Source organism: Rhizoctonia solani, chromosome 4, assembly GCF_016906535.1.
Source record: "Rhizoctonia solani chromosome 4, complete sequence".
In the NCBI taxonomy this organism is placed as follows: domain Eukaryota; kingdom Fungi; phylum Basidiomycota; class Agaricomycetes; order Cantharellales; family Ceratobasidiaceae; genus Rhizoctonia; species Rhizoctonia solani.
The window spans coordinates 1,946,499-1,959,295 of NC_057373.1; the positions used below are offsets into that span (position 1 = coordinate 1,946,499).

At 48.8% G+C, this 12,797-nt stretch overlaps 3 protein-coding genes across 3 annotated transcripts; 2 read left to right on the forward strand and 1 right to left on the reverse strand.

The window, feature by feature from the left end:
• Nucleotides 1–1,344: 1,344 nt before the first annotated feature.
• RhiXN_00636 (Zf-CCCH domain protein) lies at nt 1,345–4,921 on the reverse strand (the record flags this gene model as incomplete). The annotated part of the gene is made up of 9 exons (XM_043320455.1): nt 1,345–2,466; nt 2,519–3,585; nt 3,648–3,885; nt 3,949–4,136; nt 4,188–4,225; nt 4,280–4,363; nt 4,422–4,584; nt 4,642–4,671; nt 4,723–4,921. The coding sequence occupies 9 exons, from the start codon at nt 4,919–4,921 to the stop codon at nt 1,345–1,347; spliced, it is 3,129 nt and encodes a 1,042-aa protein (XP_043179467.1).
• Nucleotides 4,922–4,989: 68 nt separating this feature from the next.
• On the forward strand, nt 4,990–5,373 carry RhiXN_00637 (Complex 1 protein (LYR family); the record flags this gene model as incomplete). Its single annotated transcript, XM_043320456.1, has 3 exons — nt 4,990–5,089; nt 5,152–5,234; nt 5,287–5,373. The coding sequence occupies 3 exons, from the start codon at nt 4,990–4,992 to the stop codon at nt 5,371–5,373; spliced, it is 270 nt and encodes an 89-aa protein (XP_043179468.1).
• A 4,239-nt stretch (nt 5,374–9,612) lies between these two features.
• RhiXN_00638 (uncharacterized protein) lies at nt 9,613–11,286 on the forward strand (the record flags this gene model as incomplete). Its single annotated transcript, XM_043320457.1, has 5 exons — nt 9,613–10,192; nt 10,239–10,455; nt 10,512–10,557; nt 10,621–10,948; nt 11,036–11,286. The coding sequence occupies 5 exons, from the start codon at nt 9,613–9,615 to the stop codon at nt 11,284–11,286; spliced, it is 1,422 nt and encodes a 473-aa protein (XP_043179469.1).
• Between the last annotated feature and the right edge of the window lie 1,511 nt (nt 11,287–12,797).

The following is a 12,797-nucleotide window of genomic DNA, read 5'->3' on the forward strand; positions in this document are numbered from 1 at the left end:
TAACCTCTCTCCTAGGAAAGAACCACGGCCAAGTTGACCGACCAATTCGTCAAGTCAGTCGCTAATCACCGGGCGTTCGCTGGCTCCCTACATCTGCCCCCCGCCCTAGATGACCCGAGTCAACGATCGCTCGGCCACTGTGAAGGACCTGGCGACTCTCACAGAATCACAATCGATGGTCTTGATTCTATGCGGCAATGGCTTCTCTCTGCCATCCGCGCGCTTTCGTAACACACAGGGTTCTCACTATATAAATTTTCAGCATAAATGCTCTAAAGTTTTGCGCTATCCCAACAGCCAATGGTACCCGGTCTCCCCCATTGCTCCCCGCACTCGCAGGCCTCCCACCTAACCCTCCGTGAAATAGACGCCGGCAACCGACCAATCCGGCAGTCCAAGTCGTGCTTCCCGCTACCCGAAGCGGCAATCAAACAAACCTTGCCAGCCATAAATTTAAATTTAATCTGGTTGGAAATCGACAGCTGGACATAACTTTTCTATTCGTGCTTTGCCTTTTGGAAGAACAGAAGGTTGGCCTCAGAGCGCATCATAGCCAAGCGTTAGCACACGGGTAACTACATGCGTTCTATCGTGATTTTTCGGCGTTTAGTGTACGAGTTTGCGCTTGGCTCTCTAATTCCATATATTTATTGCAATGCGAATTTAGGAGGTCTAGCCTCAATCACCGGATCCTACGCGTGCGCCCCTCCGTTCGACCAATTCCTTAAAGCATGATATTCGATTTTGTTTTATTCAAGAGACCAACCGACCCTTTCACCAAAGGGGGCCCTATAGCCGCTAGAAAACGCTAGACAGGGGGTTCCTAATGTGTGGCCCATTCGCTGTCTGATGGTGACCGTGGCGCGGTTGCACTTCACATTTGTCTTTGCTCGGGTCACCCGAGGTAGTGCTATACATCGCGCTGCCATCATCCCCATCGCGTAGCTAGTATTTCAGCCACCATACGCAAGACCATTCACCGTGGTCTAGGCATATAAATCAGCCTCTTCCCGCTCACCTTTCGACTCGTAGTCACTTTGACATCCTGTGGGAAAAAGTGACAGCATGTGATATGAATATGATGAGAAGGAGCGCACGATCGAGTGAGGCACACGATGCAATGTGCTAAATTTAATACCACATTTGGTTGAATATCAATCCATATATGTATGCTATTAGAGAACATCACTTGAGAACTACAACGGAAAGCGAAACTAGAGTTCAACTCGTATCCTACCTAAACAGAAAGGAAGCACTACAAAAAAGACACAGGAAACAGGGCAGCCAAAGAGGTATTGAAGTTAAGGGTGGCCAAATGGATGAACCCGATGAGCGTCATGCACGTCATGCACCCATCCCCGCGTTGCCTTGGTTTGCAAGGAACATAGCCATGATGTCACTCGCGTTCGTCGTTTGATTTGGCTGAACCACGAAGTCGTTGTGCATATGACCCGGATATTGTGCACCCATACCTCCATGCAAACCAGAACCACTACGCGGGCCCATTTGTGACGGATTCTGTTGCATGGGGTACCCACCAACTCCGGGAATACCATTACGAGGCATTTGTCGTTGAGGTTGCTGTTGATGGAGAAGACCAAAGTCGAGCGGAAGACCACCAATTCCGGACAAAGACTGCCCCGATTGGTGATGAATGGTCTGACCTTGTTGTATGCGCTGTCGCTCATCGAACCGCGGCTGGTTAGGTGGTCCGCCTGCTCCTAGCATATTTCCTAAGTTCCCCATCGCACCCAAGCGGTTCCCGTATTGTTGTTGTTGTGGCCCGTTAGAATTTCCTCCTGCACCAACAGGACCTCCGGTAAGAGCATTAGGCATTCCGCCAAGATACTGGGGTAGATCGGGTGCACGTTGCATGGGATTAGGGTTGTGGCCGCCAATAGGCGATGGCCCGTTGCGGAAACCTCCGGTCGGCGTACGATTTCCACCCATATTGTACACTCCTGGTTGTTGTTGTTGTTGTTGTCTGTGCAATGCATCAAACGATTGCTGTGGTCGATGTTGTTGCATTGTTCCCCGACCCATACCAGCAGCCGCCGGATTGACCTGGAAGTCTTCATCGAATGCGACAGAACCGTTACGAGGGCGGAGACCAGGAACGAGGTTGTCGCTCACAAAGCGGCCATCGATGTCAAGGTTAAGGCTAGGATTGAGCAATCCTGAATTCATTGCTTGGGGGTGACTGGAGGGTCCGGCGTGCCCCAGGCTATGGATTCCTGCTGCGTTGTTGGACATTGAGCCAGCATTTAAACTCGACAGGAGCTGCTGCTGCTGTTGATGAATAGAAAGCTGCGCACGTTGGTGCTGGACGACCGTAGGTTGAGCGTGCTGTAGGTTTATAATGTTCTGTGGTGGAACTCCAGAGTACTGCGGCTGTGATGGCATACTGGGGTTCCTCTGTGCAAATGCTCGGTCCTGAGTTTGAGGCGGTTGGACTTGCTGCCGGGCCTATGTGCAAATAAATCGGTGGGTTCTGGTGAGCGATAGGCTACGAACTTACCTGTGATTCAGTTAGCCTTGCCAGCAACGTCTCCAATAGTTGCGAATCGTTTCCCCCTTGCATGAATTGTGGATGGGGCGGGGCGGGTACGGGTACGTTGCTGTTAAACTGAGGAGCAGATGGTTCGCGATGCTTGTCGCCAAAAAAGTTTGCGAATCGACTAGTGCTTCGAGTACCGACCACCGCACCATCCGCGGGAGTACCATCTTGGGTGAAACGGCGAGCTTGGATGGGAGAAAGACGAGAGTTGGACGCCGAGTCAGTACTAGATCCTCCTGACTGAGTCCACCCAGGCGTTGATAAAGTTGCTGCGGTTGTCGAAGGGGTCGTAGCTGCCGAAATAGGCCAATTGGATGAGCCGAGAGAGATCCCACCAATGCGCCCGTTGGTATCTGACACGTCTGGCACAGGTGGTGTGGACGCCAGATCAATATCCGTCACAGATTTGGTGAGGCCAGGAGGACCCGGTGGCGGTACTGTAACTGGTGCATCCGCCACCCCATTGGTTGGCTGGGTTTGCTCTGCCGTTGCCTTGGGCTCAGACTTTCCTGCGAGCTCGAGTGCTTTCCGCTCCGCTTCTTCTCGGCGCTGCCGCTCGGATTCTTGCATGAGTTTTTTAAACCTTTGGATTTCGTCCAGACCATCGTCTTCAGATTGGCCAAACGCAGTTTTCTTGGCCTTTTCCTCTATCAATTTCATGTGAGCGACAGCATCGTCAAGCCCTCCTAAGCCCTCATCGTCGGGAGAGTCCGCCTCTATTCCTTGTGCTGTTCGGTCCTTTTCTTTCTGCTCTCGTTTCCAGGCTTGAATATCATCTTCTCCCTTGGCCAGTCCAAGTATGCCACGACTCCCAGCTTCCGGAACATAATCACCCATCCAAGCGGGTTCTTCTTCTTGAAGTAGTTTATCACGATCGTTTTTGGTAGCAGCCCTTTCGTCTTTTGCTTTCCCCTCCACACGATCGTCACCTGCGGCGTTCCGTCTTCGACCTGCAGCACCCCGACGTTCCTCAGGAGATGTCCAATTATCCTTTTCACGCTTAGACCCACCTCCAGGTTCGCGCTCACCTAATTAGGTGAATTCGTCAGAAAGTCCAGCAGATTTTTTTTTTTTGTGAAATTATAAGTACCTTTACCTCGTGGGCGGCTACGACTGCGTTGTCTATCATCATCGCGAGCCTTTCGCCAATCATGAGCATCGTCTCCTCTTCCTCGACGCGTCTCCCGAGATGGCTCCTTAGCGTTGTCACGAGCTGGATCTCGTGACTTGGGATCCCGGCCATTTGTACTGGAGGCACCCGACACGATACGATGGAGATGTGGGGCTGCTTCTCGGTCACGACGTTCACGGTCGAATTGTTGGCTCAACTGGGAGAGACGCCATCACAAACGTGAGTTCTCGTCCGGTGGGTAGAAATACAAACATCTTACGTTACGTAGGTTCTCGGTTTCACGTCGACCTTCGCGTTCACGCTCGCGCTCCCTTTCTTCTCGCCTAGCGTCGGACTCGAGACGCGAAGATGGATGGCGGAAACTTCCCATACTACCCATCGCAGATCCCGATGCCTGGGAAAAAGAAAGAGCATTTTTGAATGTCGGGCGGCCAGAAGATGGCGCTTCTGATCAATAGTGAATAAGAGTTCAAGGCTAATGCTATACTCGAGCCTCACCGCGACTCCCTTCTCCGTCCTCGTTATCCCTCCTGAATCTGTAGAATTTAAATCGATTAGATCCTAGAACAAATACCACTTGATATGCCAACCTTGCGCGGTCTCGGGGCAACTGCCCAAGCGCCTCTGACGCAGGCTCCTTCTTAGTCGTCGCAATGGAAGCGTCACCCCATTCACTACGACGGATACCACGTAAGTTAATGTGATTATTTTACGAATCTCAGTACTAGTTACCCGAACCAATCCTTGAAATGAGGCATGCCATTTGGGACGGTCACAAGGGGTGATTTGCTGAGGTACAAAAGTTGAGCACGCGTGTAGCGGACGAAGGGACGTGTAGAGTATTTTTTGTCCTGGTCGGTGGATTGCTCCAGTGGTTCATCAACCGAAGGCTGCACTGTATCAGATAGAGTAAGTAATTATATAGAATATCATCGAATATCGAGTTTGATACTTTGATCCAGGTTTGATTTAGCATTGTCGGCTGTACTTAGTGTTAGCTTCAGCGTGTATCGGATGCTCTTTGTTCTCTTACCCATCGAATATGAAAGCGCGAGATTTGATTGTAAGCAACTGTGCGGTGGCGAGTTATCGTATTGTACGAGCAGAGTGGAAACAAGTGTATGGATGGATGGGCAATTGTCCCTCGGCGCTTCCTCGTCACGTGAAGTGAGGTCGCATTCAAAGGTGACTACCATTTGCTCCCAGGCACTGCTCAGATTGTACGTTTTCATGACAACCCCCTGATCACGCAAACATAACATAATGTATACCCAATCTATATATCAGTCCTGAACTGTCAATGAAACGGGGACTACCACTTCGCGGTCCAACCCTGCGACACTTCCTCCTCAAGGCAGAAGTGTTCTCAGTCTATCGGCAGGTGATACGGGCCTGTCGCAGTGAGGAATTGCGCTATACAGTTGCGTGGTAATCTAGCTGAAATAATATTTGCCACACCTAGAGATACCCAATGCGGACGCACGACGCGAGACACTTGAGTGGTTTAAGCACGACTTTCGACGCAGTGCTAATGTTACTGACCTGGTAGAACCACATGCTGTACTAGAGATTATGGCGTCTGACATTGAGCGTTTAGGATGCGATTCAAGGGCAATTGGCTAGCATCAAACGAGAACTTAAAACTACGTCTTCTATGTTTTCATTGCCCATCGCTTCTCATTGATGGGCCAATACGAACGGAGTGGATCCATGAAACACGCCATACTTGTTAATACTGTATGCGCTAACGGTAAGGCCCGGGCCCTATTTCACCAGGCCTAAACTACTCATATTCGTTGCCCCTGGCATCGCTGTTTTGTAGATGTATGCATCAACCATTTAATAGAGGCGTGTCCCAGAATCCTGCTTCTTTCGTCCAATAAAAATCTAACCATAATTCCAAATACCACCCGTCACTGGGGCCACCTAATAGGACCAGTGTTGACGCTATACCTTCATTCAACACATTATTTACCGATCTCACGAAAGAGCTATTAACACACACCTTCCTTTGCGTACATTTTCCATCAACTGCCGTGGTGCCTCAACTAGGTCTGCTTGAAATCCGACATGGTATCGTATTTCGTCGCCGTCCCATGCAATTGGTACGATCGTCACAAGGTTAAGGAATGGCTCGCCGCCCTAGAAGGATATGTATCGCGTGCCTGGGGCTGCCCTGCCTAGAAGCGTGCTTACTTTCTTATAATTGATCAATGTCACTTGGCCTTCACCGCATAGATCAATCACACAAAAATATTAGAAGATTTAGACAGGTGTACTTACATTCCCTGTGGTTTTCTGTTGCATTTTTGAAATGCATTACAGCCTTTCCGTTATAAACGCTACGATATCAGACATATAAAGCATTATTCTCAGTTTCATACCTCATGATCAGTATGTTTCCTTATGCTTCCACGTTCAACAAGACCTGTTATAGAGTGAGATTGATTTTCATGTCGATATTTCGTGAAGTACCGTCAGGAGATTGAAGGAAACGGCAATTTTTGTTCAGGATGGCCTCCGGAGGGTATTGTGTTAATTGACAAAAAGTGGGACTGGAGGTATATCTATATATGACTTGATTTACTTTTAGCCAATAATAAGTACATACCTGCAATATACAATCTCATGATCTGGGGTATAAGGGTCAACAACCACAAATGAACAGGAGTGGTCTTGGTAGTTAAATCAGAACTGTAACTATCTATAAGTGGCTTGAAAACTCACCAACAGGACCGAGATTCACTACGGGATTTGGTCGTGTGACTGGTCACATAAATTGTTTCACTACATAATATCCGCGTTAAAGCCAGGTTATGAGCTTACCTACTCGAGAAATAACGCTAAGCATGTCGAATCCACTGGTCGAATATAATAGTGAGGTCCCGCTGTAGAAACTCCGAGTCGGTGACCGAATCATCGCGCTTAGCTCACTCAGGTTTGGAGGATGATATGCAACCGAGTCCGTTGAAAAATTGGAGCTAGACGATCCGCTAGATGATGTGTGATAATTCTCGCTTCCAAGACTTGGACGTGATAGTTTCTGGTCCTCAGCCATAGACTGGCCATGGTAATCCTCTTGAGTATGTTTGCGGTCGGGTTGGGTATTGTTAGTCATATAATATATTTTATGAAGTCGGGGTAGAAGAGCGTAGAGCGGAGTTTTACCAACACAGTCCAAGAATGACGTCAAGCACTTTGCCTATCAACAATAGCAAACAAATTCTCGAGATCAGGAAATTTGTACCAGATACAGAAGATGTACACAGTATATATGGGTAACCTATCTGGGTGTTAAACAACTTACCTAAAAATTAAACAGTCAGTGAGGATATGCTCCATTCGTGGCTTCCCTGGCCAGTAATCTATGTGGCATTTCGATAGGAATCTTGCATACAGATTGTGAAATTTTGTAGGTAGAAAGCCAGGTTTCAGACCCAGCCCTGTCCCACCTCGGAATTATACGTGATAAAAAAAATTCAATTAGGTTTCTCGTTCTTGACAGATAGTGAATGTAGAGGACTAGATTTGGAATTGGCAACAAGCCCGAAATGAAAACGCCCCGTACATGCGTGAGACGTAGTAGGCATGTTGTGGGGCCCCATTTTGTCTAGCAAGAATTCCAATAAAACCCATTCAAAACAGGGGAGTAAGGGTAGGTTCATCCTACATGCTGTATTTTTCGGTACTTTGGTATGATTCTGAGAGGCTTGTGCAGTAGCCGAATATAATGGATGTATCAGCAACTTCCGATTCTCCCAAACTCGTAGCCGACGGTTTAATGGACACTAACTATTAAGCGTCGACTTCGCTAGCCACTCCTTAAACACGCTTCGACTGGGTCGAAATTCTAACGAAGCATATCAAAATTCCTCCGATGCAGCCTGTTCAGTTATATGTGGACCTTTGACCGACGTCCGAGGTCAAAATTTGCGAAAAATTCGTAATTCATGAATAGTCCCCCGCAATATACTTTCGATAAGACTAATAGGGGCGAAAGTGAGTAAACTTAGATACCCTGATCATGATGGAGGTAGAGTTAGAAATGGATGTACAAAAAGAGGCCAGGGTGCCATGGTCACCATTAACTCTACTTGACCGCCAGGGATTCAAGCCTTTCCATCAGGTACATGTTGTACATTTAGGGGAAAGTAGAGAAGAATATATCAAGCCAAGTGGTGGGAACTCCCTATTCCAGTGAGCGGGTGTGCGTTTGTATGCTTTGCCTCGATCCTTTCTTGCCACAGGAGGATCACCAGAAAAGTCTTCAGCATGCGTCGTACTGAATGATGATCGCATTTTGCGTCATGCCCCCCGCACTCCAATGCTCGGAATAGCCAAAATCGAAAAGAAGCAAATGCTTGTGAGATGAACAACTGATGAGCCAGAGTAGATAACGAGCCGGTCCCGTACGAATCAACGATTCAATACCGCCCCGCATTTATTTAGAAGTATATGCCATGTCGTAAGTATCGATACACGGGCAAAGTTAAGCGTTGAAGCCTCATAAGAGTTGAGAATCGAAAAGTCTAGACATAACTGAAGTTCCGCTATCCTAATTTCACAAATCCGAGATGTTTCGAATAGTATCCCCACAATCCAGATACCCGTATAATACTCTGAATCGGTCCGTGTCTCTAGGTGCGTTTGTTGAATGACGGGTGGGTCAACTGGGTTCATCAGTTAATTGAGCTGTTGCGCATACAAGCTGTCCCTTTTGATTCCGATGCATATGTCGGCTCTTGTTCTTCACCCTGTTTCAGCATTATATTTGAGGAAATAAACTTCTATGTGAGTAGGCATCAATCCAAGAATGTGCCAAGACAAACAACTCCCGCCTACGTTTGAAATAGGTGTGCCAGTTGTTGAACAAGCAACCCCTACTAGCAAAAGGTTTTAAACCCGCAAGCGTACGCCTTGGTCCCATACACAATTGCCGACGATTGATCACCAAGCTGCGGTCGTCGAAGCCGCGAGAAAAGGGGGCGCACCCAGCCACAGCCATTCACAGGCTGTACTCAACATCGGCTCGAGTGTCCAGACAGTGCGGGGAATTCAGGTCGGAGGCGCGTGTTAGTCATGACGTAGAGCCGGTGGGCGATTCCGATTCTAGAACGATAAGGCCCAATGACACATTACTCCGGAAGATCAATCAAAGAAAAGAGCCAACCAAAGCCCGCCAACAGCGTCTTAGGTCAAGTAGCCAGAGAAGCCGTTGGATAATAACACGGGGGGATATTCAAGATGTGACCTCTATATCGTTTTTAAGCTGCTGGTTTGAGCTTGCAGGAGAATCCGAGACTGAGGGCGCGCTTGCGGTATCCCGCCTTCTGTTTCCCGCTGTGTCGCACGTCCAGACAGATCAGCGGCCCTAAGGAGGTAAAGATGACGTGAGAAGAAGCAGTTTTGTTATAAGAACCCTATATGTACCGTGGATTTGTACTCAGAAAACACGTTGCTGGGACCTGAAATAGCGGGAATGGTCTAGTATTTGTGAACAACCCATTTGTGTGCGCTTGGAAAGAACACATTGCATCTGTGTAAATCGGGACTCCCAAAAGCGAGATTCCAGCTCCTTGTTTTTCATCTGTCAATTGTGTCTACCGGGCGCGCCTCGAGGCACAGGCAGCCAAATCTAAAAAGCCTGTCCGCCGGCTCTTGCTGAAGCGTCCCCGCCCGTCCCCACTGAGGATCACGACCACACGACCTCCATACGAATATCGCAACGACTATCACGTCATCACCGACCTGACTGTTCCCAGCCAGCCCACACACATTTCCTAAAAGACTCTCATATTTGTCCGACGCTTTTCAGTCGTTCGTGTACATAGTCGGACTGTTCAGTTGCACTACCCAAAGCCAGCCCCAATTAGACCCACGCTCGCCAGCAATCACCATGTCGCCTCACGCACACACCCGACCCATGATGAATCGTAACAGTTCTCAGACAGGCTCCGTCACTGGGAGCACACGCTATGAAGTTGCAGCTCCACCTTACTCTCAGACATCGACCCCACTCTCTTATTCAAAATCTTTGGCCTCGAGGGGCTCACGATCCAAGTCACGCAATCGCACTACCTCTCATTCTACTCGGCCTTTGCTTGTACACGATGCCATGCCAGCACCACCTTCGGAGCCTATTCCGTCTTTGCCGCGCCGTCGCCACAAGAGCTCCAGCTCGAGCATTGGGACACCTCGCCCGGACCTCCAACATATTCCTTCAGAGTACTATTCGCAAGCGGGAAGTTTTGGAAAAGCTACAGAAATGAAGCACCGACCTTCGTACGGTGTTCTTCGACGCAATGGCACACTTGTACCTAGCTCGCGTCAACCGCTCGCAGGTCTCTTCAACCAGTCTTCAAACAAGCTTCCTCAACCGCCCTCGCTGACCCCTAAGGCACCATCGAGTCATAACGGTTCCGATTACTCGACCAAGTCGGCGATGAAGAGCAAGAAGCGGCCTACTTTACGCCGGGCGCCATCTACAGTCCATTTTCAACCTGGTATGTTCCATTTGGTTATTTGTGTATATCCACTGACACTCCTTAGATCATATATTTATGTCTTTGCCTTCGAGCCGATCACTCAAGCTTACCAACTTGCCCGATGTCAGCATCCGTACTGCCTTACAGAATGCGGTCACTCCCCTCTGGTCTCGAGGGACCACAGTGTCTCGCGAAGATCGCAATTCTTTTGAACTTGAATTTGGAGTTGGTGGGAATGCTGGTGCCGGACCTTGGGCTGCTCGCGGGAACGAAGGTGTCATGTAAGTCAAAGTCCTTACCTTGAGTCTGCGCGCTCTAGACTGATCATTGATTTCAGGGCTACCCGAATTCTGCTTCGCGTTTTCGAAACACTAGGCCGAAAGGTAAATTGTTATACCATCTCGAATCTTTTGGTATTGTCCGCAATCTGACGACTTGGATAACAGGGATTTTCTTTCCTATGTACAACTTCTCCGCCATCAACCGGTCGATTAATCTTTACTTCCGCCCCAGCGGACGCATCCTCCCAATTCTTCGCGATCGCAGTGTCCCGCGATAGCTCTACCCTGCGCATCATTGATGCTCCTAATGATGTTACGGACGCTATTGCCCGTGTAGCTCGCAATACCTGTCGGCGTGAAGAGCTTGGTCCTGTTGGCGAGAAAGATTCGTCCCGTGCTCGCCGAGAGGATCTTTATGATGGCTGGGCTGGCCCCGGTAATTATGAGATCCAAATGCGTCCACAGCCTTCGAAGAAACGGGGGCTCGGTGCCTGTAAGTGGATTTTAATTATAGGGACTCCGCCCACGGAGCAATTAACTGATTGTATGCATATGTGTTTGTTAGTATTTACACCCTCAGCACCATTTACGGATGCTGATGCCGACGATCTTGCGAGCTCTCTGGCTCACATTCTAAAAACTGTATCCGCACATGGTTTCAGGCTCGAGGCCGCTGTTCCCCTCGTGGCTACGCGCAGTGGGTTTTTTGCCTCGCTGCTCGGTGGCCATAATAGTGGTCCCGGATCGTCAAGTGATGGCGCAGAACTCTCCCGAGAACTACTTGTGTTCCGGAGTGTCGGATGGTTCACAGGGGGAGCCGGGCTCCAGTGAATGTAGCACTGTGTTGTCCATGGAACCGTTTCTCCCCCTCCCCCTTTCTGTGCCTCATTTTTACATCATTCGCTCTCATCTCGTTCATGCCAAGTTTGATCGCCATTATGGCCTCCCTTTTCCGAGATCTCGCTTTGTTGTTTGTGCTATTATGAGCCTATGGGGGTTCTAATCCGTGTTCTATGTTGCAATCGGCGTTGTCCTTATCTGTAGCTTACTTTCTCTTCCTTTGGCCTGTAGTTTTGTCCGTTGCATCGGTCTAGTCTTGAGTTGGGTTGGTGGCATAGTTTTTTTTGGCATGTTTTCATTCTATATTGCATCTCATCCTCTCTGCATCCCGTCTCTGCGGTCATAACACATTCCCTTGTTGTCTCTTGTCTATATCACGAGCATTTATAGTATCTCATGTAGGGCTCCTATTTTTCAGCGCATGTATGTCTATCGCATCTTGTTCCGGGTCTTGAACATATGCTACACATGTGTTACCCACCCTTGAAAAAAAAACCCCTATCTATCACGATCTATTCCCTAGGTGGTCGCGCCCGTGTGCAGCTCTAAAGTTTATTCCTCATTTTTTTGGAAATGAACGATTCACAGAATTAGAGTCGGTTGTTCACAGCGCGGCACGTTTACACCCATACCTTGGCTTCCCTAAACCATGTGGGCACAGTCGGCCGCGTCGGTCGCACTTGAGGCCTTGTGGTGATTGATGTGTTATCCCTTTGGGGTTCACGGTCACCTAGTGTTGGTTGAGGGTGGATTACGTGGCTGACAATTGAGTCTTTGAAAGCAGCGAGTGGTGCTGCGTCCAACTATAACATCATACGAACCACGTTTTAGGGGGTATTCTTGATAAAGCACACAGGGGTGACGCTAAAGTCCATAAAACTAGACGTAATTCGCATAAATGCACCGCTCGGCGTTCAGTCTCCGCAGCATATACCCCGATTATCACAAGTGCCACCCACCCACACGCGCACCTGGCTCCACTCACGCTTGCCCGGAAGCCGCTAGAACTCTCACGAAGCAGGCACAGCACGCGCCCTCGGTTGGTCCTGAGATTCGAATGAATGGAGTGTGTGTTCATTAAAAGAAGTATAGAGAAATTGCATTTAAAGTGTGAAGTACAGCGTTGGGAAGATCGCATCGCGAAAGAACCAAAAAAAGGAAACCCAGACGAAGACCAGACACTGGAAACCAGGGGAAAGAGAGAGCAGAAAGAGAGGGCAAGGGGAGGTGGTAACGGGCAGGATTCTGCGACAGAAACCAAATGCCAATAACAAATGAAACAGAAAGCATATAGTAGTGATAAAATATTCGGAGGCGAGTGGGATAAGGGTATGTATGGCACAGGCAAGGTATGAGACAGTGGATGTGAAAAATTATACAGCATGCGGACAAGGCAAAGAAAAGTTGAAACAGTCACGGCAGGGCAGTGGCGCGGGCCCAGAACTAGAGAGAAGCGTCTATACACTAAAAAATCCTGAAGAAAAAGCAGGCTGATGAAGTCC